The 26380-nt window shown below is 40.0% G+C and overlaps 1 protein-coding gene across 1 annotated transcript in view; it reads left to right on the plus strand.

Annotated features, from left to right (window-relative positions):
- Positions 1-915: 915 nt before the first annotated feature.
- PTPN5 (protein tyrosine phosphatase non-receptor type 5) overlaps positions 916-26380 on the plus strand; it is a 115629-nt gene continuing 90164 nt past the window's right edge. The window contains exons 1-2 of the mRNA XM_031943858.1: positions 916-1000; positions 19704-19778. Of these exons, the coding sequence (XP_031799718.1) occupies positions 19740-19778 (39 nt within the window). The 5' untranslated portion in view covers positions 916-1000; positions 19704-19739. The remainder of the gene's footprint in view (positions 1001-19703; positions 19779-26380) is intronic.

Genomic DNA, 26380 nt, shown 5'->3' on the forward strand with positions numbered 1-26380 from the left:
CGGAGGTGGGAGGGAACTTCATCTCCTTTCTTTGTAGAAATAAATCAACAGCAATGCTAGAGTTTCCTCCAGACCTATGGGGAGGGGGGCAGCGGAGGGAGAGAAACAGTCGAGAAAGTCTGCGTTTGTGTAGCATATGACAATCTGTAGCACGCATTTCAAAATGTGTGGAAATGTGTAAAGGTGATGTGTTACTGGTGTGTACAAGTCCTCACAGGGAACGTATACCTGTGTCTTCCTGTCAAATTCTACCGGCTTGAAATTCTCTTTATACCTGCCATTCCCTTTTTGGCTCATCACTGTTCGTTCCAGTCTGTATCTGCGCGCCCCTTTTGGTCTCTCTCCCTCCTAGGCTACTGCAGCCCGGGGCCCAGAAGGAAAATCATGAATGAAATGGATGCTCCGGTTCTCTCCCTATTCAGGAAAACGCGGGTGCGGGGGCGGAATCGCCTGTCGCTCAAAGCAGAGAAGAGGAAGAGGGGGCGGCCCCGGCTCCAAGCCCAGCCTGGCCGAGGGTCCTACCCTGGACTCGCTCTGGCCGCAGGACCGCCTTTACCCGATCTCAGGCCCCCCAACCCAAACCCCACAGTCCCTGCGCAATTCCCCAGGAGAGAGGGGGGTAAGGAGTACGCCCGGGGGCGGGGGCGCAGAGACAGCCCCAGCGGCTGCGCCGGCGAAACCCGCAGCTGAGCCGCCGCGTCCGGGCTGTGCGGAGGGGCGGGGGAGCGCGCACGGACACCCGGACCCCTGGAAAGACAAACGGACAGACGCAGACGCACACAGCTACTCTCGCACAGCCGGTCGGACCCCGGTTTGCTTTCTCTTCTCTTTCTCTCTCTCTCTCTCTCTCTCTCTCTCTCTCTCTCTCTCTCTCTCACACACACACACACACACACACACACACACACACACACAGATGCGCACACGCACACACCCCCACTCTCCCTCCCTCCCTCCTTCCCTCTGCGCCTGGAGCCCGCTCGCTCGCTAGCTCTGTCCGGTGAGTGCTGCGCTTCCCTCTGCGCCTTTGTGTCTGGAGCCTGGGGGCGGTGGCGGAGGAGCCTTGTGGAGGGGAGGAGAAGGGAGGCGATGGGAGGGGCTGGGGTTCGGGCTGGGGCTGGGGCTGGGCTGAGATTGTAGGGGACTGGACGCCGGAGCCTGTCCCGAGGGGCCTCTCTTTTTCTGCCCTGGGGCGATGCCAGGAAGGGAAAGGAGAAGGGGACGCTTCTTTGGCTCCCCTTCCTCTATTCTGGCTTCGCCCTAGATGATTGCTGTGACCCGGAGCGGAATGGGAGAGCCTTAGGCTGTGGGGGAGGGAGTAGAGGGACTGGGTTGGGGACTAAGCTCGGAACCTGGGCGCGCCTGCAGCTCTCCCTCCCCCGGAGCCGGAGCGCGGGGGCGGCCCGGCTGGGCTGTCCTAGCTGAGCTCCTAGTCCCGGGGGAGTCAGCTGCCCAGTGGAGGGGCCGAAAGAGACCAGACGGGACTGGAAAGCGCGTTCTCCCCCGACACACATGCTGGGGGAGCACGGAACGGAGACCTCCTAACCAGTTGGGGAGAGAAAAAGGGGTCTTGAACACCCCAGGTGTTTCCCGAGAAATGGTATTAAAGAATGCCCAGCCAAGTGGGGGGGTCTGGACGGCAGAACACCCAGTGGGGGTGCTGCTGCGGGGGAGTCTTCTCAGCCTGCGGGATGTGAGGCTCTCCTAGATGTCTGTGAAGATGAGTGCGTGAGCAGCTGCTTCTCCCCACTGAGCACGCGTGGAGTGTCCCCTCGATTGGGCTGTTGGCAGAATCTGTCCCTATTTCCCCACTGGCATATCCTCCCCCATTCTCCCATCCCATCCTGGCCCAGACCTGTCTGTCCTGAGCTCAACTTGGCTCCTTTTGGGTCCCTAGTGTTTTCCAGGCTTAGCTGCCTGCCAGCTAGAAGTTAGACTTCCAGCATCTGCCTCGTCTCAGCTCCTGCTGTCATTCATGAACTCAGTCGACCGGGAGAGCTTCTGGGCTGATTGTTAGTGATCACTGGGGAGGCGGCCACATCTAAGGCAAGAATTGTCACCTGGAGTCAAATCATTGGTCTGCCCAGCCCTGCGTCCTGAAGAGAAAAGCAGCCCGTATGAATGAGGATGTCAGAAGGAAAGGGGAAGGAAAAGGGAAGGTTCAAGGTTAGAGCTGTCCTCCCCAAAGATAGTTCATAGCTTAGAGAGGCATCCCAAAGCTTCCTATTATTTGTCTGGTTTTTAAAAATAAGTAGAACCATACAGAGGTGAAAAGGCTATTTGATCAACCTCTAATTTTCTTACATTTGAGGAATTCCGGCTCCCAAAAGACCAAGGGTTTTGCCCAAGGTCAAAGCAGCAAATAAGTATTTGAATTTAGGATAGTGTCTGATAGCTGGAAAGGAATTTTAAAGGCCAGGTAATCCAACTTATATCTGTATAGGAATTTTACCATTCTCAACAAGCTACCCATTAATGACTATTACACTTGGCTAGCAGATCATTGGAAACTTTGGAAAGAATAATTTCAGTTGATTGATAAGGTAAGAAGTCAAATTGCAGAGAGCTTAAAATAGTGAGAGAAGAAGAAATGTATGCACCAGTTATACATGGTTGTTGTTGCTTTTTTTTTCCTAAAAAGTTTAGCTGATAAGGGGAGAGGAGATAGAGGTAAAGTAGGATACAGTAAAGGTTTTTTTGAGTATGGAGAAGACTTGGTCATGTTTGCAAACAGAAGGGATAAACCCAATATAGAGAAATAAAGATTGGAGAGATAATGGAGATTATGATTGTGGGATAAGTCTTCTAGAGAAGACAGAAGGGGAAAGAATCATGGATATTCATAGCAAGGTGGCCTTCAGCAGAGGGACACTTCATCATAAGACACTGGAGATAAGGAGAAGATGGTAGAGCATGATGTCAAGGGGATATAAGATGAGAAGAGGATACAAGAGACTCTCAGAAAATGGCCTTAATTTGAGCAGTGAAATTTGAGGTGAGATTCCCAGCAGAAGGTGTGGGTGATTGAAGTAGCATGGGAGGCTTAAGAAGAAAAGATTAGATTTAAAACAACTACTATCGTGAATCAGAAGTAATAGACTGCTTTGCTATAGTAAGGGGCCCCATTAAAATTAACTTACATAAATTAATAGCAGACTTAGGAAGTTTCCTGATTTCCTGCAGTTCCCTGTAAAAAACGAAGGATGCAGATGATGAGAATTATCTAGTTGGGATTTGGTAAGGTGGGATTCATGATAGGACAAGGAAGCAAGGGATTAAGTAGTAGAGCATATTATAGTATTGAACTCTTTCACCAAGAAGTCAAGATTGGGAAAGTAGGACAGGACAGATGAAAGGATAGGAGTAGGAAAATGTAACATAAGAAAAGATGTAAAGACAAAAGATCATAATCAAGAAAGGAAATGTAGAGGCCTTGAATAGGAACACTTGTGATTGGGAAAGTAGGACAAGATAACACAAGTCTTGAAAAAAACCAGCCTACTATATTACTGGAGAGATTAGAGATAAGGATGAAAAGTAGGGTTAGGAAAATGTGACACAAGGAAAGATGTAAAGACAAAAGATCATGATCAGGGAAAGGAAATGTAGAGTCCTTGAACATGAAAGTGGAACTCTTGTGGGTGATGTTAAGACATATAGGGATGATAGTCATCCCTATGTGTAGCTGAAGTGGAAAGGAGAAAGAGGAAATCATGGAAGTTTAATAAATTGAGGAACTAGAAAGTTAGCATATTTAAGATAAGAACAACAAGTATGTTGAAATCTCCTAGAATAAAGGAAGGAGTTGGGTTTGAGAAAAAGGCTGTGATCTAGGTATTGAACTCATTGAGAAAGAAGGAAAAATATTCCCAGAATTGATGGATAACAACTGCCAGGATATGGATTAGATACTAAATTTGGATTGGATGACCCTTAAAGGAGGAGAGGTTATTGAATATAGTGTTCATAGGAAAGTCTGGAGAGAGCAACGGGGAGCAAAGAATATTCCAACTCATAAATAGTGAGACGGGAAGTTTGAAGGAAAGCCATGTGACCTTGGAAAAGTCACTCTAAACTTCAGTTTTCTTGTCAGTAAAATAAGAGGATTGGATTTAACTTTTAATGTCCCTTCTTACTCTAAAAGTCTAAGACAGTAATTTCAACTTCACTCAAAATCAGACTAATTGGAAACCCTAGACTAAGGTATATTATCCAGCCCTTTGTCTCCCTATTTAAGTAAATATCTTTTCTCTAAACTTTTATGAAAAAGAGCTAGATAGTAGTATAACTAGGTGGATGGATGTGAATGTAATAAGTTTAAAATATACTTGTGGTTTGGATTGTCTATCATTAATCTGAGACTTCCATATTTGTCTCTAACCGTGTTAACAATTTGGAATGATTTTTTTTTCCCCTTCAGTGTTCAATATGATGCTGAATACAGGGCAGAGGGATAGATGTGGCCTGAATATCGACTATTCAGAAACTTTTCTTTCTCCTCCCTTTCACCGTTCTTTCTCTCTCTCTCTCTCTTCCTCCCTTCCTCCTTCTGTCTCCTTTCCTATCTCCCTCTTCTCCATTTGCCCCCTTACTTTCTCTCATTTTTTCTTTTATTTCTCCTTCCCCTTCTCCCACCCCTCTCTCCCTCTCCTTATCCTGACTTTTCTCCCTTAGTTCCTCCCCTTTTTTCTTCTCCCTTTCCCTTCTCTTCCTCTTTTTCTCCTTTCTTATCGTCTCTTTTCTTTCCTCTACCCCTTTTCTCTTCCTCTCTTTCCCTTTACCTCTCTGCTTCTGCTTCTCCTTTACAATATCTTTCCTTTTTCCTTCTTTCTCCCTCTCAATTCACTTTTCTTTCCCTTCTCTCCTTTCTTTTCTTCTTTCCTCCTTTTTTCTTTCTTTCCCCTTCTTTCTCTATTTCCTCTTCTCCCTATTTTCACTCTCTTATGTTATTCTTCTCCAATTCTTTCTCCCTCTCTCTCCTCCTTTTCTTCTTCCCTTTCCTTCTGCCTCCCCTTCTTTCTTCCTTATGTCTTCCTTTTCCTTCCCTTTTCTCTTTACTTCCCTTTCTCTTCTGTCTCTCCATCCTTCTCTTAATCTTCATTCACCTCTCCCATTCCTCTCTCTCTTTTCTTTTTCTCCCCCCTCTCATCCTCTATCTCTTCTCCTTTCCATTTCTTTCTCCCTTATACCTTATGTCTATTCTCCCTCTCCTTCTGCCTCTCCTTTTTTCTCTCCTCCTCTCCTTCCTTTCCTCTCATCTTCTTGCTTTCCTTTTTCTTTTCTTCTCCCTCTCCTTTCCCTTCTCACTTTCTGTCTCTTTCATTCCCCTTTTCCCTCCAGTCCTCTCTGACTTTCTCTTTTTTCTCACATTCTTTCCCCTCCCTTCTTCTTCCCTTCTTTTATAATCACTTTCTCCTTTCCCCCCCTACTTCTCCTTCCTTCCCTTCTTCCTCTCCTTTTCTTCTCATTCCATTCCCTCCCTTTTCTTTCTCTCGTTCTCCTTTCTTCTTTCACCTCTTTATCTCCCTCCCCTTTTCCTCTCCATTCTTCTTTGTTCAGCTTTCTTATCCTCTCTGCTTCCTTTCTTTTTCTTCCTCTCTCCCCTTTTTCTTTCTCCCTTCCTTTCCCACTTTCCTTCTTTTCCTTTCCTTTCTCTTATCCTTCTTTCTTCTTCTTCCACTTTCTCTCTTCCTATTCTTCTCTTTCCCTCTATTTTTCCCTTTCTCCCATCTCTTCCTTTTTTCTCTCCTCTACTTTTCCCCTCTCCTTCTCTTCCACCTCCTCTCTCTGCCTCTCCCTTCTCACTGTCTCTCACCTTTCTTTTCCTGTTCTTTCACGGCCTTCCCTTGTTCCTTCCATTTTCCCTTCCCTTCTTTTTTTCTCTTCTCCTTCTCCCTCTACACTCCCCTTCTCTTCCTGAGATGAGGTGAAGAATATCTTTTACTCATCTTTCATCTTCATCCTTTATAGAATCACTCTCCTTATTCCAGCACAGGCAGATCTGATTTTAAGGGCCCAAAGCTGTATGTTCTCCTTGATTATTCCTTTGCTATAGGAATTTCTTACAAATGTTCCTAAGAAGATGAACCATCCCTGCCTTTTCTTTCACTCAATAGCACAAGGCATTCAGTTGATCAGATACTTTTCTAGAACTCAGATCTAATAGAGGAAGAAGGGAAAATCTAAAACCCGGGAAGAAAGCCAGGAAAAGACAGATTCAGAACTCTGACATAGCCACTTTACAGTTTTGCCAAAGGCCAATCCTCATGCCATTCCTCTTCCCACTCCCCAGTTTAGACGTCCAGTTTTAACTCTGTCATACCACATGTAGACCTAATCTCTTCTGTGACCTTTGCTGTCTCCCCAGGATCTATGTAATTTTTATTCAATGGCAGGAAATTACTCTGGTCCATTTATTTATATACCACTTTATGAGGCATAAAGTAATCATTCCATTCTTGTGAATCCAAAATACAAGTAACCCAAAGAATACAAAGCCATATTCATAGACATACAAGCACTGCTGAGACAACAACTCAACAGATACTTATTATGTATCTACTCTATACAAAGTATAATGTTAGGAGTTGAAAATGATGCAAAGTGGTGCTATCCTTGCCCTCAAGGAGCAGATACACAGAGATTCCTGCACACTTGAATATGTACACACAAATATACATATACATTCATAGATTTACATATACATATGTGTATCTACATACAGACAATGATTTTTAGAAATATAAATACCTCGAAAACCTCAGTTACCACTGGAATGGAAATAAAAACTGCAACAATAAAGTTTCTGAAAAGATAGCAAATTCTTTTTTAATTAATTAATTTTTAATAATAGCTTTTTATTTTCAAAATACATGCAAAGATAGTTTTCAACATTCACTCTTGCAAAACCTTGTGTTTCCAATTTTTCTCCTTCCCTTCCCCCCACCTCCCTTGCCTCCAATATAGTTTAAACATGTACAGTTCTTCTGTACATATTTCCACATTTATCATGCTGCATAAGAAAAATCAGATATAAAAGGGGGAAATGGGAAAGAAGGGAGAGAGAAAGAGAGACAGAGAGAAAGAGAGGGGAGAGAAAGAGAAAGAAAAAGAGAGAGAGGAGAGAGAGACAGAGAGAGACAGAGAGAACTAAAACATTTATTAAATACTATGTGGCAGGTAGGTTAATGGTTCAATGGATAAACTGCTGGGCTGGATTCAGGAAAACCTGAGTTGAAATCTGACCTCACTTACAAATCTTAAAGCATTATTTAAAAGTTAATTGTTAGTATTATGTCTGTCATCCCAGAAGTTGGGAATCATGTCCTTATATTATTGTATATATAGTCCCCAGGTCAGCTTCTTCTATATTTTGTAGGGAATCCAAAGAAGTTTTGGTTTGAAGAAGAAACTATAGCAAGGAGGAATTTGGGAGTTGGGGTCACATTATCCTGTTTTGAGACTTTATCCTCTGAAAGAAATGTATTGACAACTTATTTTGGTCTCCTTTTAGCTAGTATTTTGCTAGTTTTCCTTTGGCTTTTTCTCACTCCTTAGATGTTCTATTAGCACATCTGTCACTGGTGTCCTATGTTTTTATTTCCCTGAGGGCTGGAGTTTTCCGATCAAATTTAATTCAAAAGACATAAGTAAATGTGTCCATGCCTGTGATCTGGAGAGTATGAATGACATAAACCCACTGTGGTGAGAGCTATTTACCTTAGGTGGAGTTGATAAAAGGGTCTTAAAACCCTATAATGTGGATAGTAGTGTAAAATCAAGAATCTTTTTCAGGGAAAGGCAGAGGGCTGCTTAGATCTCCTAGGGAAAAGTGTCAGCTGGAATACCCTGAAAAACCAAACATATTGAAGTTAGAAAAAGTATCAGAGCAAGAAGCTTGACTTTCCCAAGTTTTATTCTAGAAGATTTAATTCTATAAGCAAAGATTTGCCTAGAAAGGCATTCTGGAACTCTACAGGAACCAGATTTGTTAGAGGTAATTCTAGTCATGCAAGTGATGTAATTCTGGAATAAAGGAGCTTGGAGGTATTAGATGGAGGAGATTTTGGAGACGAGTTCCCTATCCTAGAATGTTAATTTGGAGGTACAAAATTGTAATTTGAAATTAAATGTTTGTATAGATATCAATATAAATGTGTTTCATCATTTCTGGGCAGGAGACAACTCTGACATTAGCAGCATCCACTTTTAAGACATCTTCAGGACAAAAATACTATGGATAACTGGATCAAGTATGAAAATGGATAGAGAAGAGAGAGGGGAAAAAAATGTCTTTGTCCAGATAATAACTGTTCTCAGGGAAAAAAGATGCTACAACCCAAGTTTTTAGTATAGAATAGAGAACCCGACAAAGCCAGTCTAGCCTGAGAAGGCTCTTAAATCATTGACCAATAATTTCCAAAGAACAGGCTCCAGAAAGAGGCATTCATAGAAGGAAGGGACTTGGGAAGGTCACTAGTAGGTGATAATCCATCATACCAGAAGTTGCAGAGATTGGAAAAAGAATGGTTAGCAGTAATGGTTAAGCATTTGCTGGAATGCCAGTTTAGGGAAGGTCAATGGTTACTGTCCCCAAAAGTAGTTTCTGAGAAGTACTGTTTCCAAAAAAAGATTTATCCATAACGTAATGCAGATAGGGGACCTTCAGGGCCTGGAAAATGAGGCAGTAGGAAGGAGGGGTGAGTTGGAGTGGGTGGAAGCAGGGGGGAGCATGATATAGTAATTAAAAAATACCAATGTATCCAAAATCTGTTTCTGGAAAATTGGTATGGTTAGGGTTACATGTTTATCAATAAGAGAAGACCCTAAAGAGAAAATTATCAGTACTTTTAATAGGTAGAAACTCAGATGCTTTAGTTCTTATTCCATGAATCTGGAAGAACAATGATCATCATCAACCATTTAGCAACTATTAAGCAACTACTATGTACTAGGTATTATGCTAGATGCTGGGAATACAAAGACAAAAGAAATTTAAATTCTAAGTGCATGCAAGATATATACATATACCTTCATTTATTCTCTTTTGATTCAGTTCAGCAATCATTTCTTAAGTGCCCACTGTATACAAGACAATGAGGACAAGAGTGGAAAACCAAGCCCATGTCTTTGAAAATTTGCAATCCAGTATGAAGATGCAACATTTACTTGAATAACTAATGCATGTGTAAAAGAGAACCAGAACAGAATGAGAATTAAGGAGGGAGGGCTTTACTTGTAATAATCAGGTAAGGCTGGGCTTTGAAAGAAAATGAAGATGGAGGAGGGACCTGGTAGAAGGAAGTTTGTTCCATTCATGGGGAATGATAGGCAGAGTGACATAAAGGGAACAGAGGATATGATGAAAGTGGGAGATCTTTAGTTGTTTGACTAAAACAGGGTGTGAAGTGGAAAGACAGTTAGAGCTAGATTATGGAAGACCTTGAATGCTGGCCTAAGGAGTTTGCATTTTCCTTGCTTGGTGATAGAGAACAAATGAATATTTTTGAACATTCCACAGAGGGAGTGAAGTGATCCGGTTTATGCATTAGGAAGATTCCATAGTGACATATAGAGTGAAGCTGGGAGAAATTTGTCAGGAGTAATCCACATGTGTCAATCCTATATTAGTAGTCGTAAGAATAGAGAGGAGAGAACAGATGTGAGAAAGATTGCAGACATCTCCTAGAAAAGGCATCAGGGGACAATCAACCATCAGAAGTACTAAAGAGAGAGCTGAGAGAGATATCAGACTTTGGATTTGTCAGAAAAGGCTTCATGGAGGAGATGGGCTTTTAAGAGGGGGTTTGGAGGGAAAGAGGATCAGACTTGGCCCAGAGGAGTGAGCAAGGGATTTAAAACTGAAGAAATGATACATATGAATATACCATGTCAGGGATGAGCAAACAGAGCTGTGAGGTGCGAAGTAGTGAGGAGGGAGGGGAATTAAGTTGTCTTAAAGCTTAGAAGTAAGTCGGGGCTGGGCTTCCATGCCTGTCTCAGACTTCTGTGCCCCTTTTCCTGAGAGTAATCTGTTCCATAGCATCTCACACATGAGGACAATTAAATCACTTTCAGGGATTACATAAATGTGATAACATATACAAATAAGACAATTCATATGTAAATGCGTGTTGCTATTGTTGTTGTTACACCATAGCACACTTTTGCTCCAAATGAATTTTCTCTGGTTCCTCACACATTATCAAGACCTAGCAAATTTGGTATGCACAGTAAATATTAAAGATCTCCAAGCACCCACCCACCTCCCATACCCATCCAATGTGTTGGGACCAAAGAGAATGAATTTCAAGGCACATTAGCAAATGTTCTTTAAGCATTTCCTATGAGCTCAGCACTAGGGTCAGCACTGTAGGGATGCAAGACAAGACTGGCTACTACTTAGAGGAGCTGATAATTTCCCCGGAGATGGCCTGAGGTTGAAAAAACTCAAGAATGCCACGTGAAAGCTTGAGGATTAGGTGGAATTGCACAGGATCAGAAAGAGCAATCACTGTGGCCTGGGTAGTTGGAGAAGACATCATGGGGGAGGTAAAAGTCAAGCTGGGCCTGAAAAAAAGGTAGGGAGAGAAGAATGGGAAGGGCATTCTACAGGTGAGGAACTTTATAAGCAAAGACAGAGAAGTGGGAATGAGCCTGAGATATTTAGGAATTCCCAAAGATGAGCCTAATTTGGGAAATCTTACAGTGTTATGTCTTGATCTTTAACACCAAAACTCTCTGCCTTTGTAACCTCAGAAACTGGGAGAAGGAGGTGAGACAGTTTTATGGTTCATAGTATCTTTTATCCAGAGAAACTTTCATTTATTCATCATTATAAGTTGCTAAAGCTCTTTACAGAGTCCCAGTTAATAAAAAGCAATCTTTTAGTTAGTTATGCCCATTGATACCAACAGAAGTAGCTTCCTTTGTGCTGAATTTAATAGACTAGGAAAACTGAAATGAAAATGTAGAACCATGTCACTAACTTTAAGCACCTAGAGTTTTCAGCCTGTGGAAGCCTCACAGCTTTGTCCTAAGACAAAGGGAACTCACATATTTAATGGAGTCAGAAAAGTTAGAAACATTGGAGAACTTGCTTTGAAGATATTTTCATTCATTTCAAATCCTGCCCAGCCCCTATGAGAATCCTAAACCTCAGGGTATCAAAAGTACCAAAAGGCCTGTCATTGGAAGAACTCAGACTGAGAGCTAAGTGTTTGTGCAAAAGACAGGATAGCCTCTTAAATTTATCCCATCATGGGGGAACGAGAAATAGAGATGTTAGAGTGCTCACTTAGCTTGCAAAAGATAGCAAGATAACTACCCAAGGTGCACAATATTCCCAGGTAAAGCCTGAACCAGTTTAAAATGTAATTGGGAAGTATTGAAAAAAATAAATAAAAATGCAATAAAATATAGATAATGGTACTATATGGTTTTCTAAGTCAACATTGCAGCCTACAGGGATCCTCATATATGACTTAGTTTCCTCCTTTCTATCTGGTGAAGTAGATTTGAAATCAAGAAGTGAGTTCAAATCCTACATCTGACACTTTGTGAAACTGGATACTTTGTGCCTCAATTTCCTCATTTGTAAAATAAAGGAGTTGGATTGCCTTGGAGGTCCCTTCTGGCTATAAATAAATTCTCTGATATCGTCTCTTAGTTCAATTCATCCTAGCATACCTGAACCACACGTATTTATTTATTACCTAGATATCCAGTGAGAATGTGCTGTTGCCTCCACTTTGGAATGATAAGCCATAGAAAATAGAGGGCACTAGTATACTGGGTGGGCATGGAAGGGGTGGGGTGCTTGGAGATCTTTAATATTTACTTGTTACATGTCCTCTTCTTTCTTTGAACCCTGTCCACCACTTCCTTCACTCTTCCACAGAGGATCTTGCCTCCTTTTTCCACAAATAAAACTAAAACCATCAACAGTGAGCTTTTCTGCTTCCCTTTTCTGCATTTCCAAGTTTTCTAGTCAGTTCATGTTCTCTCCTTTTTTTCCAGAGTTTGAACAACAGGTGGCTCTTCTTATTTACAATCCCATTCCCCATCAATCTTCCCTGGAATCTTGCTTTCGCAAACATTCCTTCTCGTTTTAAATCTCTGTATTTTTTGGCTCTATTCTCTTCTTCCAACAAGCATTTTCATGTCTCCCCCACCCTAAAAAAAATATAAATTTAAAAATACTTCTTTTCACCCTGATGTGCTCTCAAGTCTTCATCCTTTATCTCTCTTCCCTCCCTATTAACCAAATTTCCAGAAAGAGCTTTCTATACTCATTGCCTCTTGCTGCTCACCTCTCACTCCTTCCTTCACCCATGACAAAAGGGATTTCAGACTGACTGTTTGGAGCTAGAAGAACAAAATTCATATCTGAGTCTCCTGTCTCCACCCTCCTCCCTTTAAGCATAGTAAATGCCTAATAAATAAATGCTTGTTAGCTGACTAAGCTAAATCCACGTTTCCATAGGCCTGTCATGGCAATCTTTGTACAGTTGTGCCCAATCGGTCGATCAGGATGCATTCATAAAGCACCTATTATGTGCAAGGCAATGGAGATACAAGTATAAAAATGAAGACATTTGGTTGGCAAAGAGCTTACATTCTACTGAGGGAAATGTGTGTAAATAGAGAGAGATGTGTGTATATACATGTATACAAATAAGCACACATGTACATGTGAACATAAGGATGAATTCCTTTTAGATCGGAGTGTACCTTGTAAAGGAGGATTTTGGCATGGTGTTTGGAGCACTAGCTTTTGAGCCAGGAAGATTTGCCTTCAGTTCCTGACAGGCAAACAAGCTTTGTGCCCCTGGCCAAATGGCTCAAGCCCTCCATACTCTGGACAACTCTCTAAGATTACAAATTGCAAAGAAGGTGCCAACCTGCATTGGCAGAGGGACTTTTTCCATTTGCATAGGATTTTCCAGACTGACACCATGCTTTAGCTGCCCCCTGATTCCACTGGCGAGTTCTTCCCAGCAACCTCAGTTTGGCGCTAAGTCTCCAACCAAGCATCCCCAATTCTCGAGACTATTCCACCTTCCCATCCCACATCCCAAACCCCACTGCCAAATCACCATTAAACCATCCTCTTCAAGAATAGGAACTATTTTTCCCCCCATGCATTTCTCTCACCGGATCTTAGCCCAGTGTCTAGCACATGGTAAGAGCTTAATAAGCTTAAGCTTACTAAGAGCTTGTTGATTGACTGACCAATCCGGACCAGAACACCAAGTGATTCATTTCCCATACATTCATCTCTGCCCCATAATTCAGGATTTGAAGCTTTCTAGTTTTTTGTTGTTGTTGTTGTTGTTGTTGTTGTTGTTTTTTAAACTAAATCTCTCCTCCCAGTCCCTGTAAGGGAGCTAGTAGGAAAAAGGTACTATAACAGTCTATGCCCAGGGGCAAGTTCATTGTGTCTTGCTTCAGGGCTCAGCAGCTTGCCTGGTCTTTTCATATGCAGATGAACCACTCAAAGCCCTAGTCCTTTACTAGGTGCAAAATGATCTATTTCCCTCTGAAAGGGGCTCACTCTTATATAACTATATACAAAATATCTGTAAAATAAATTCAGTGCAATGTGGGAGGGGAGAGGCACTGGCAGCTGAGGAAAGGCCTCATGTAGGAGGCAGCATTTAACTAGGAATTCTAAGATGAGGAGGTAGGGAGAGTGTGTTTCCCAAGCATGGGGGGACAGCAAAGATAAAGGTGTGATGTTGGGATAGTGAGGGGCAACAAGCAGGCCTGTGTGGCTATTCCTGAGGGATGCTATGTTTATTAAGACTGAAAAGATAGGCTCAAGCCATGTTGTGAAAGCTTTAAAATGTCCTTCAACTGTATAGCATAATAATTTCCAACATTTGTAATGTTTCAGGACTTAGTATGGTAAAGCTGTTATGCCTCAGTTTTCCTAAATTATTATGCCCTGAATAAAATTATTATGGCCACCATCCCCCTTCCTGTCTATTAGGACTGAGAGAATTAAAATCTCCAAGCTCTGACCACATTCCAGAGTCATAAAACTCCAGGTGGCTTCTCTCAAATATCTGCTGGCATTTGCCCCTCCGACTAGACTCCCTGTCTCCTGCCCTTGACCCCCATCCTGTCAGGACTAAGTTATGATCCTTTCCTGGAATTATGGCTTGTCCCCCATCCAATATCCTTGCCCTCTCCTTATCTGCCTTATCAGGCCATATATCCTGTGTAGTAAAAGAACATATAAAAGGTCTGTGCCTTCCTTGGTAAGGGGTTGGACATCTTTTGGACTTGAATCCTGTCTGACCAACTAGCCCAAATTCTCCACTATTAAAATATTAAAAAGTATCACTGTTTGCCTCAGTTTCTCCAACATTACAGAGCAGAGGACTCTGGGGGCACCATAGTGCACGGAGCGCTGAGCCTGATCTTTCTGAATTGAAATCTGCCTCAGACACTTACTAGCTGTGTGACTAAGTTACTTAACCCTATTTACCTCAGCTTGCTCCTCTGAAAAATTTGCTAAAGAAGGATATGGCCAATCTCTCCAGTATCTTTGCCAAGAAAACTCCAAATGGAGCCATAAAGCGTTAAACACAATCGAAAACCAAAACATGATGGTTTGGACAAGAAAGATCCCATCCTTACCTACAAGTGATTCTTCTAATAGACTGAATGTCCATTTGTCATTGATACTGTAATAATAATAATAGCTAACATTTATATAACTACCTTGTGCCAGGAACTGTATTAAATATTTTCTAATTATTATCTCATTTGATCATCACAGCACCCTGGAAGGTAGGTGCTATTATCACCATTTTACAGAGAAGGAAATTGACTCCAGGCCAGGTACTCTATCCATTGTACTACCTAGCAGCTTTTAGAAGGTGTTCTTATAATAAATGGGAGGTTGGACTATATAATCTCACATAAAGCAGGGAGTCTTAATCTTTTTGTGTGTCACTGCCCTTTAGCAGTCTGGTGAACCCTATGGACTCAGTCAGCAAACACCTACTATGTGCTAAAATGTACAAACCACTAGAGGTACCCACAAAAAGGGAAAAAAGGGTAAAGATAAGAAAGCCACTTATTTTGAAAAAGAGTTATCAAAATATTTTTTAAAAACACGTTCACAGAATCCCTCTCTAGGGATCCTCCCAACTCTGAGATTCTTTGAGCCAAGTAATTACTGATGCTCAGCATCTACTGAACCTTTACCCCTCTTCCAAACCTACTTGATGCTCACTAGGGAGGAGAGAGGAGCACAGGAAGGGGAGGATAAAAGTACCACCCTGATGGTTGGGTGGATTAAGGTTCTTTTAAAATGTGGGAGAAGTCAGGACCTTCAGTTCTGTGGCTGTTTTATTTCCTTCTCAGAGTGAAATAGACTCCTGGGCCCCCAGAGTCTGTGAGAGCTAGGGTTGCCTGGGCCCTGGGGCTGCCTGGGCCCTGGGGCTGCCTGGGCCCTAGGGCTGGAGCTTATACCACTGGCCCTAAGGAATTATGCAGTGAGAAATGCTGTTCTTAGCCCCAGGCTTCAATTGGAGGTATCACAAGTCTCCCCAGGATTCTCTGGCTGCTGGCTGTCAGACTTGTGCCCTCACTGCAAGGCTGAAGCCCAAGTATTTGGGATCCTTCTTTTGCCTCCTTCTTGGCTCACAAATTCTCTGATCCAGGAATTCTGCTAAAAAGGCAATCCTTACACTCCATCAGTGACGTGGAATGGAGATGAGCTGGCAGCCTCCTCCCACTGCATCTTAATTCAGCCAAATGCAGGAGGGGGGATTCAGATGCCCCTGAAGCAGATGAGACTCTGGAGACTCTAGAAGCTGTCTTTGTGCCGGAGCAGGTAATGTCCACTTCCAGAAGAAACCCCCCATGACTCAGCCCCAGAAATGTGTTCTTTGCCTTTAGCCTCAAAAAACAAGCCCAGGCTTTGAGCTTCCTACTAACAAGCTCAGGGTCACCTCTTTGGTTATACCAAGGATTTTTATCCCTTTTTTGTGTCATGGACCCCTTGGCAGTCTGGTGAAGTTTTTCCTTTTCCTTTTCTAAGTAACTTTTAAATGCATTAAATAAAAATGCATAGAATTGCAAAGAAAACCAATAATACTGCCATACATTTATCAAAACAATTTTTTAAAAAGGAATTCATGAATCTCAAGTTAAGAATCTCTGAAAACCCAGCTCTCAAATCACTCTACAGGCCAGATCACAGACTCAGTTCATTTAGCCTCTCTGAGCCTCTGTGTTCTCATCTATAAAATGGTGATAATACCAATACCCACCTGGTATTGTGTTTATGAAAATAAAATGAGAAAACATAGATAAAGCCCTTTGTAAATCTTAAAGTTCTACTATCTGGTCAGTAATTATATGTTCCAAGAAGAACCACGAATGTGGATGGCACATTCCCTACTCTAAAAGCTTGTCTTAGTGACAGTGGGCCATGTACGTACTGGTGGGTGGCTTATTAATTCATTTTCCATGGGACTAACTCAGCCTCTGCCTTCATCCAAGTCTCTCTGTGAATCTATGCAGAAAATAATAATAAAACATCTGGCATTTGTATGGTCCATTAGGGTTATAAAATAAGTGTTTTCATGTCCACTTCATCCTCACAGCATCCCTATTAAGTTGACAAGGTAAGAATCATCTTCCTAACTTTGCAGATGATGAATAAATTGACTGCCCAGGACATACACAGTCCATAACTGATCCAGAATGGAATCTGGCCCCTAAGCTCAGTCCTCTTTTCTATGTCATATTACCCATCTTGGCCAGGTCTCTCTGACCTTTTGCCCTAAAATAGGAAGCTCCTTGAGGGCAAGGATGATACAAAGAAAGGGATTTATGTCCCCCAAACTCAGAATCAATGAGGGGTGACAGAAAAGAAAATCCATGTCAGTCTACCTGGACCCAAGGCATAGGGGACATAACTTTAGAAATGCTCTTTACCCCTTCTCCATCAGTGACAGCATGATATTGGAGAGCATTGGATAGAGCAGAGGAGATTGCATTTGATCTTGAAAGTGATGGAGAGCAACTAGAGTTCATTAAACAAGGGAGTGAGTTTTCATCCTATAAATAGTTACTTAACCCCTATTGTGTTCCATGTTTTATGTGAAGAAAGCAAAAGAGAGCGAGATAAGGCAGTGTCCCTCCTCTTTGTGAGAGCCCTAATATGATTTATTTGTGTGAACTGTAGTTCGTAGAGCTGACGGGAATAAGAGTTCAGGACAGAGAGGAAATTGGGCAATGATTTCACCAGGGGACAAGGAAAGACATTCCAGGAAAGGCCCACATCTTGAGCCAAAGGCACAGAGGCAAAAATGAACTTTCCACGATCTTAAGACAATGAAGATGGAGACTTGAGTAGAGCAAAGGGCACTTGTTAGGAAATCTTAGAACTTTGATTAGATGATTCTCACCAGTTCATCAGTGACAGTTGTGACATCTCTCAAGGTTTAATGAGTGTATCAACTGTTGAAAATACAATATTTTTATATATGGATCAATATCCATATATGCTTGAACAGGCCACAGATCTCTGATTCTTTTGATCTGGGCACTTCCTTGACCAAAACAGTTGGTGTTCCATAAGTAAGCAGTTTTTAAGAATTGCTAGGATGGAAAGAGTCATCCCCCTGGCCAAGCTGGTAATGCACCTTTCTGAACTTAGCTCCCAGAAGGAAGAAAAGAATTTTAGAATTAGAAAGGATTTCCGTGGCCAACTAGTATAAGTCTTGAAGTGAGAAATCTCTCTGCAGCACACACCCACGAGGTGGTCATCTGGCCTTTGCCTGAAGCTCCCCATTAAAAAAAAATCCAGTTTAGCTCTCTCTTCTCCCACAAATACTATTTCTCTGGAAAGAAGGGAACTGTCACCTGTTATCTAACCCAGAGGATAGTAAACATTTCTGAAAAAGCAGGGGAAAGTGTAGAGCTGTGACAGGTGAATGTACTTGGGGAATAGGGAGAAATTTTTTGACATAGATACCTTCATTTTTCAGGATTTAAATCCTATAATCCATCACCTGCAAACAGAACTTTTCAGGAATGTTTCACATTCACTTAAAAGCATAATCATAGAGGAGTTCTGGGGTGCAGAGCAGACATCCGCACCTCAAACCCACATCCTACAGGGCACAAAGCAGCCAGGGAATTGGAATGTACATGAGTCTGCTCATCCGGCCATTTCTCTATTCTTGTGAGACTAATGTGAATCCAAAGAAGCAGTCACCTGCGGTAACCTAAGGAAAACAGCTATTTTAGCTCTGAACAGAGGTGGGAGATGGAGCCAGGGATTAAACCTTTCATTTTAGTTAAAGGTGAGAGCATCTATTCTTCTTGAAAAATTAATAGGTTTTTAAAACTACTGTAGGCACAGATTAAACATCCACCCAATTGGCCAGGGTTTGAAAACACCCAGCTGCAAGGGGTGGAGATAACAAGGGCTTTCACTTCATTTTCATCTTCCATATAGAAGTGCTTCTCTTTCTGCCTTTCTGATTATGAAATTAGTTATTTTCTGGGTAGCATGTCTGTAGAGAGACAGCTTCACTCAATGCATTGTTTTAAGCATTGTTTGTGCTGGGGAAGCATTCCCCTGGCAGATAACTTAGATTGTGGGAGAACCCATTGCAAAGAGTAGGGGAAAAGAGATAAAGTAGAATCCCCAATCCCAAAAGCAGTGGGAAGTCTGCCCCTGGAGTGAATGGCATCCTAACAGCTCACATACAAATAGTTCAGATGAGGAAGAAAAGGGGAAAATGCCCATAGAGATATGGATACACAGGCATAGGATATACACAAAAACATAAAGTAACTGTGGAAGAATAATGTCAGCGTTCTCAAGCTCAAAACCAACCGGAGTTGGAAATGAATACTGAGAAAATATGAACTACTTTTTTAAAAGCTATGTTGGTCAACAAGATTATGTGAAGATCAACTCTGATGGATGTGGTTCCGTTCAACAATGAGGTGATTCAGACCAGTTCCAATGGTCTTGTGATAGAGAGAATGATCTATACCCAGAAAGAGGAATTGTGGGAACTGAATGTGGATCACAACATAGTATTTTCACCTTTTTTGTTGTTATTTGCTTGGGGTTTTTTTCTTTCTCATTTTTTTCCTTTTTGATCTGATTTTTCTTGTGCAGCATGATAAATGTGAAAATATGTTTAGAAGAATTGCACATGTTTAATATGTATTGGATTACTTGCTGTCAAGGGAAGAGGGGGAAGGAGGGGAAAAATTGGAACACAAGATTTTGCAAGAGTGAATAGTAAAAATTCTCTTTGCATGTATTTTGAAAATAAAAAAGTTGTTTTTTTAAAGCCATGTTGATTAAAAAATAAAATAAAGAACAAAGAACAGAGAATTGTTGAAAGGAGAGAATCCTCTTCAGGGTATAAATCCCTTATGCCATTTAAGAGAGAAATATTTTTTAGCATGTCCAAAACAGCATATGGTCTTGGTTGATCCTTTAACCAAAAAGTTGTTATCCAAAAAAATGCAATTCAAGTGTGCCCATACATAAGTTCTTATTGTAAATGAGTGAAATTTAGTATTAAATATTTTTAAAGTAAAAAGAAAAAGGACAGTACTTCTGTTAAAAGTGGGGAATATGAAAACAGATGATGGATGGAGAGAAATCATATTTATTTAAGCTCTTACTTGATTTTGTTTTTTCTCCTAAGGATAATGATCTTCAGACTCAGAAGAATAGAGCAAAAATGGTTAACCGGGAGTTGAAAACCAAAATCAGTGAAAAGGTAAGAATGTTTATCAGGCTGTTTTCAATGAGTTAAAATCATTAAATTCCAGTGAGCTTTATCTCAAAGAAGTGAATAAACAGTATGTATTACTGAACGACATTGCTGATCTTTGAAAAGCATTGAAGAATGGAAAGATGCCATAGGATGAAAGAAATGATAACTTTTTCTAATATTCAAAAAATAGAACAGGACAAAGGTCTTCAAAACATCTACCAGTGTGTTTAATTTCAATTGCTAAATTGAATTGGCAAAATTCTAGGATATTTTGTGGACATTTTCAAGAAGAAGTAATGATCACTACTATTACAGGTGTTATTGTAAATAGTTCTGGATTTTGAACCAACAACACCTAAATTCAAATCCTCCCTCTAATCCCCAATTTAGCCATGTGACCCTGAGCGAGTCATTGCTGTTTGAGCTTTGTTGAAAAGAGAACTGTGACTCAGGGAGGTGATGCCATGAAATACAAATGAATCAGATTTAAGTGAAGGAGAGCTATCTTATTACACTGGGGCTAATAACCAGTGTAGATCAGATCCACTGGAGATGACCTGGATGCAGTTGAAAACCTTGAGCTTTTTAAACTAAGGTCTTTAACAGGCTTCAATTTGAGACCACATCCTTGTTTACAAAATGAGCCTTTTAACAGCACCTAACCAATAGGATTGTTGTGAGAATCAAATAAAATAACATTTCTAAAGTGCTTTGCAAGCCTTAAAATGCTATACAAATGCTAGTTATTGATACTTTTGTTATTATCATCATAATCATTACCATCAAGAATAGGTCATATCAAACTAACTTCATTTCAATTTTTAACCTCCAGAGCAAGAGAATTCACTATGTATAGCATTTGCCAATTTCTCATGTTATTCTTGAGGTTAGGGAGGTATGGGCCAGAAGATAGTATAATTAAGTGCATTTGAATATTGTTGAAAGCAGATTTAAAGAGTAGTTCCTATTGATCAATGATCTATTGATCATTGTCAACATACAATGAGATCTCTAGTGGACTGATCTAGGAATCTATCTTTGGCTTTTTGCTGTTAAATGATGTTGATCAAGTTATTGGAAGTATAACTTTAATTATCAATTTTTTGATAATACAAAGCATAAGGAAATATATTTCTAATGCTAGATGACAAAAGAGGTCCAAAACAAAAAAATTAATCTAGTAAGGGAAATTTAATAAGGGCAAGTATCGAAGCCTATATCTGGGTTCAGAAAATCAACTGTGTGAATATAAGATATGTAATTAGGCAATGATTTGTATGGGAAAAAAAACCCTTGGTTTTAGAGAATCTTAAACTCATATGAATCAACAATGCAACATTACAATCCAAAAAAAGTTAAACAAAATTTTATAAGTTTTACAAAAAACTAATGGTAGCCTGTATTAAAAGAGATATAATGTTTATAACCAAAAAATGTCTGGAATTTCCAACCTCTACATTTCAGGACAAGCAAGATTATGTCAGAAGCAGATTAGCCAGAATAATACTGAGTGTAAAAACAATTCCATAACAGCATTTGCTAGGAGCTTAGAGAGTATTCCATAATGTGGTTGGTTGCAGGAACTGAGCATGGTTAGTCTGAACCAAAAGAACATAATAGCTATCTCCAAATATTTAAAAATGAGCTGTGTAGAAAAGAAGGAAAGAAAAATTAAGTATTTGCTATGTACAAAATACTGTGCTAAATTCTGGGGGTGCAAATAGAAAAACAAGACAATCTTTGTTTTCAAGGAGCTTACATTCTCAAGAGGGAGACAAAAAGAGAACAGGTTTTAACTGCAAGTTAGATGGAAAGTCCCATGGTTCTTAGGATGCACTGGCAAAACAGAGGTGAAGAATTTTCTTAAATTTCGTTTCCTTGATAAATCATGTCATTGTGTTGTTGAACCACTTGACAATGTTAAGGACTTTAATAGTGAGGACGTTCTTATCTCTATAATCAGTAATAGTGTCTGAAGAATTAAATTTATTCTCCTTGCCCCTGGCAAAGAATAACAAACATTTCTTCACTTAAGTAATGGGTAGGAGCTGCATAGATGCTGATAAGAGGTAACTTTATGTTTAATATAAGGAAATGCCTCTCAGTATTTGAGCTATCAAAAAGCAGAACAAGCTGCTTCGGGAATTAATGTGTTCCCCTTGGAATTTCTTCCAGCCAAAGCTGAATGATCATCTGTGGGAGATCTGGAAGAGGTTCTTAGGTATATTCTGAGATACAGCCAATTCTAAAATCTTCTCATTGTGGGAATCCAGAATTAAGTTACAGGCCTATTCCTCTTAGATAGATGATAGATGGAAAGAAAATAGGAAGAAGGAAGGAAGGAAGGAAGGAAGGAAGGAAGGAAGGAAGGAAGGAAGGAAAGAAGGAAGGAAGGAAGGAAGGAAGGAGAAGACAGAAAGACAAGAAGGAAAGAGACAGAAAGAAAAAGTGAAGAAGGGAAGAAGGGAGGGAGGGAGGAAGAGAAAGAAAGAGATAATGAAGGAGGGAGGAAGGAAGATAAGACAAAGATCAGTCTGATAGCTTCACATGAAGACAGCTTTCCTCTGCCTTTCTGGAATAAACGGGGGAAATTCCTGGGGGAAGAACATAAATTTTGTTCCTCTTTCTTCATTGCTTAGTTGGAATCTAAGGAACAGTCCAAAGGATTGGCAAAGAGAGAAGTGATGAAAAATAGTTGAAGGCTCCTCTACTTGTTGAAACACTAGTGCTAGGAAGGCACTGATCTTTTTGCCCAAGGGAATAGGGATCTAGGTGCTTGGGTGATTCAGATTCTATATCAACATTGTGGGAAGGGCCTTAGAATTTCAAAGGACATAATCCTAATTTATCAAATTCAACAAATTGGAATTCATTTTATTAGATTTTTCAATATAAAGTGAGAAAGAAAACAAGTCTTTTCCTCAAGAAATTTCTATTCTACTAGGGAAATATAACATTTGAACAGATAAATATGGATGTGATGACTTGAGAAGTAGGGAGAGAACACTACCAGGAAATGCTTATCATAAGGGATAGTGCATGACCTAAATTCTGAAGGAAGCTGGGGAGTCTAAGAAATGAAAGTGAGGCAAGAGTACATTCCAGCCATTGAGTATCACCTGTGTAAGCCCAGAGGCAGAAAATGGAGGGACAGTTTTAAAGCAGAGTAAGAAAAAAGCTAGGCTAGAAAGGAGACAGGGGAAAGGGTGATAATATTCTGTAAACCAAGAGTCAGTTTGGGAAGGGTTTTGAATGGTATATAGTCTGTTTCCCCAGACCATAAAAGATTCTTTCCTACATGTTGACATTGAATCTTTCCAACAAGGAAGTAATCATGTTCTAAGGCAGCCTATTGATTACTGGGAAGATCTGATGGTCAAATCTTCCTTAGATTTTGAATCAGAATGTTTCTCCATATGACTTTATCAATTGACCCTAGTTTTAACATCCTTCGTACCTTTGTTTATGCCATATTCTGTACCTAGAATGCCCTTCCCTATCCTTTTACATACTCAAATTATACTTGTTTTTAAAAAGACTTGGAATTATTCTACTTTTACACCTTGGGGATATTTTTACCTGAAGAAGAGAAGACAACTAGGAACAGGATTGTTGTCTTCAGATAGCTAAAAGGTAGTTATGAGAAAACAAGATAAAGTCAGTCAGTTAACAAGCATCTATTAAGCACTTGCTGTGTAAAATCATCATGCTAAGGCTTAGCTAGGGATACAAAGAAATACAAAAAAATGCTATCTGCCCTCAAGGAGCTTACAATCTAATGGAGATGATAACTTGCAAATAACTAGGTATATATAAGATAGATGGGATAATTGGAAAACAATCTAAAATGGAAAGGAACTAGCAGCTGGAAGAACCACAAAAGGCCTTCTCCAGAAGCTGAGATTTGCACTAAGTGTTGAAGGAAGCAAGGTGGTGAGGAGCAGAGCATTCTAAGCATGGGAGATAGCAAAGTGACAGCAAAGGCACTGCCACAAAGGTGGGAGATGAAGGGACATGCTCGCTGTACTGTAAGTGGTTCAGTATTGATACCAGAGATAATAGGGAGCCATCAGAGCTCATTGAATATGGGATTGATTATGACTAAGGCTATTTTGCAAAAATCACCTTGCGAGCTCTTGAGGCATAGAGATCAATTAGAAGACTATTACAAATGACAAAAATGGTAACTTGAACCCATGACTTCCTGACTTTGACATCAGTTCTCTGTTATATCATAAATACCTCTCACCTTTGAAATTATGCATTTTAATTTTTTATTGCTTATATCCTCTATCATATCATTTCATTGAAAGTAAGCATTATTATAAGGATAGATTTACTTCTGATTTGTAAATGATAATATTTAATCAGAAAGAGTCAACAGAAAAATGATCACAGGCTATTTCCATTCTCTGATAGGATACACCAAATGGAAAAAGAAAATCCTAGAAAAAGAAAACAGAAATTCTAAGACATTCACAGAAAACACTATTCCTAAGACCTTACTTAAGATAATAAAAATTGGCAGAACCAAGATGGCAGAATACAAGCAGCAATAAAGCTGAAATCTCCCAACATTAGCCACTTAAAAACTTTAAAATAATTCCTCAAATTAAATTTTGGAGTGGGGAGCCAACAAAAAAATGAGACATTTTTCCAGTCTAAGACAACTTAGGTTAGCAGGAAAGGGTTATAACACCAAAGTGGGAATATGATTCAGAGTACCCAATGGTGGATCTTGAAAATGGCAATTGGGAGAAATGGTGGCAGCAGCTTCAGGAGCACTCAGCCCAGAAGTGAAGGGGACCAGATATCCTATCAGAAAGAGATTACATAGGACTCTTTGCTGCAACTTTATTGCCCATAAGTAGTTCTGGGTCACAGTTCCTTTGTGGAGAGGAGTATTTATGACTGGTCAAAAGGGATCAGGGGCCCTGGTCAGAGTTCTAAGACAAGGGGCTGGAGCTCTTGTGACTGCAGGAAACATAGTCACTGTTCCAGAATAAAAAGGAATACTAGTACCTATAGCTTTAGATGAGCAGGGGCCCCTCTCTGGGGCCAGATCAGGACATCAGGGACCATATTTCTCTGGGGATTATGCCATCTTGGAAGCACCAAATACCTACACACACACACACATACAAACTAGCTCTAAAAATAGCAGCCCAATAAAAGTTGATCCACCCACAGGTGAGCAGAGCAAAACTTTGTTAACTTAAAAATAGCTTTAACATAAAGCTCAGTCAAGAAAGTGAACAAATGATTTAAAAAAAAGAAGAACTTAATAGGGAAGACCAAAACTAAACTCAGAAGGAAGCAATGGTACAAACAGCTACAAAGCCAGCCTCAAAGAAAAATGTTGCTTTGACCCAAGCCCAACAAAAATTCCTGGGAGAGTTAAAGAAAGAGCTATAAAAGCTCACTAAAGAAAATAATTCCTTAAAAATTAGTTTTATATAAATGGAAGCTAATGACTTAATGAGATAGTAAGAAACAATTAAGCAAAGTCAAAAGAATGAAAAAATAGAGAAAAATATGAAATGTCTCATTGAAAAAAACAACTAATGTGGGAAATAAATTGGAATTAATTTAAGAACTATTGCACTAATTGAAAGTCATGATCAAAAAAAAAAGAGCCTAGACATTGTATTTCTAGAAATTATAAAAAAAATTACCCTTATAGCTTAGACCCAGGGAGTAAAATAGAAATTGAAACAATACATCTATCAGCTCCTAAAAAAAATCCCCCCCAAAAAAAATGTTCAGGAATATTATAGCCAAATTCCAGGACTGCAGTAATCAGAAGTAAAACAGATTTTTGAGGAAGTTCAGGATAAAGAGAGAAAGGATAAGTAGAAGAAAACAGGATCGAGAGAAACACCCAATTATTAATCATAACTGGATGTGAATAGGATGAGCTAAATCATAAAACTGAAGTGGAATGGATTAGAAACCAGAATCCAACAATTTGTGGTTTACAAGAGATACACTTGAAACAGATAAACACTGAGTTAAAATAAAGGGCTGGAGCAGAATCTATTATGCTTCAACTGAAGTAAAAAAAAAGTCAGAGAGAACAATCATGATCTCAGACAAAGCAAACGTGAATATATATACATATATATATATATGTTTTATTTTTCTACCAATTATATATTAAAAACAAGCTTTGACAATTATTTTTTCTTTAAGTTTTGAGTTCCAATTTCTATCCCTCCTTCTTTCCATCTTATCTCCCCTCCCTGAGACGGTAAATAATTTGATATAGGTTATACATATTCAACCACATAAAATATTTACATATTAGTCATTTTATATGAGAATAGTGGAACCCCCCAAAAAAAGAATAAAAGAAAGTGAAAAGTTGTTATATTTCAATCTGCATTCAGACAATATCAATTCTTTATCTGGAGGTGGATAGCATAAGTCCTTTGGGATTGTCTTGTATCATTGGATTGCTGAGAATATCCAAGTCATTCGTACTTCATAATACAATTGTTAACATGTACAATATTCTCCTGGTTCTGATTACTTCATTTTGCATCAGTTCACTTAAGTCTTTCCAGGTTTTTCCTTTGACCATTTATCAGTTAGGGAATGACTTG

The sequence above is a fragment of the Sarcophilus harrisii genome, chromosome 6 (assembly GCF_902635505.1).
Source record: "Sarcophilus harrisii chromosome 6, mSarHar1.11, whole genome shotgun sequence".
In the NCBI taxonomy this organism is placed as follows: Eukaryota; Metazoa; Chordata; class Mammalia; order Dasyuromorphia; family Dasyuridae; genus Sarcophilus; species Sarcophilus harrisii.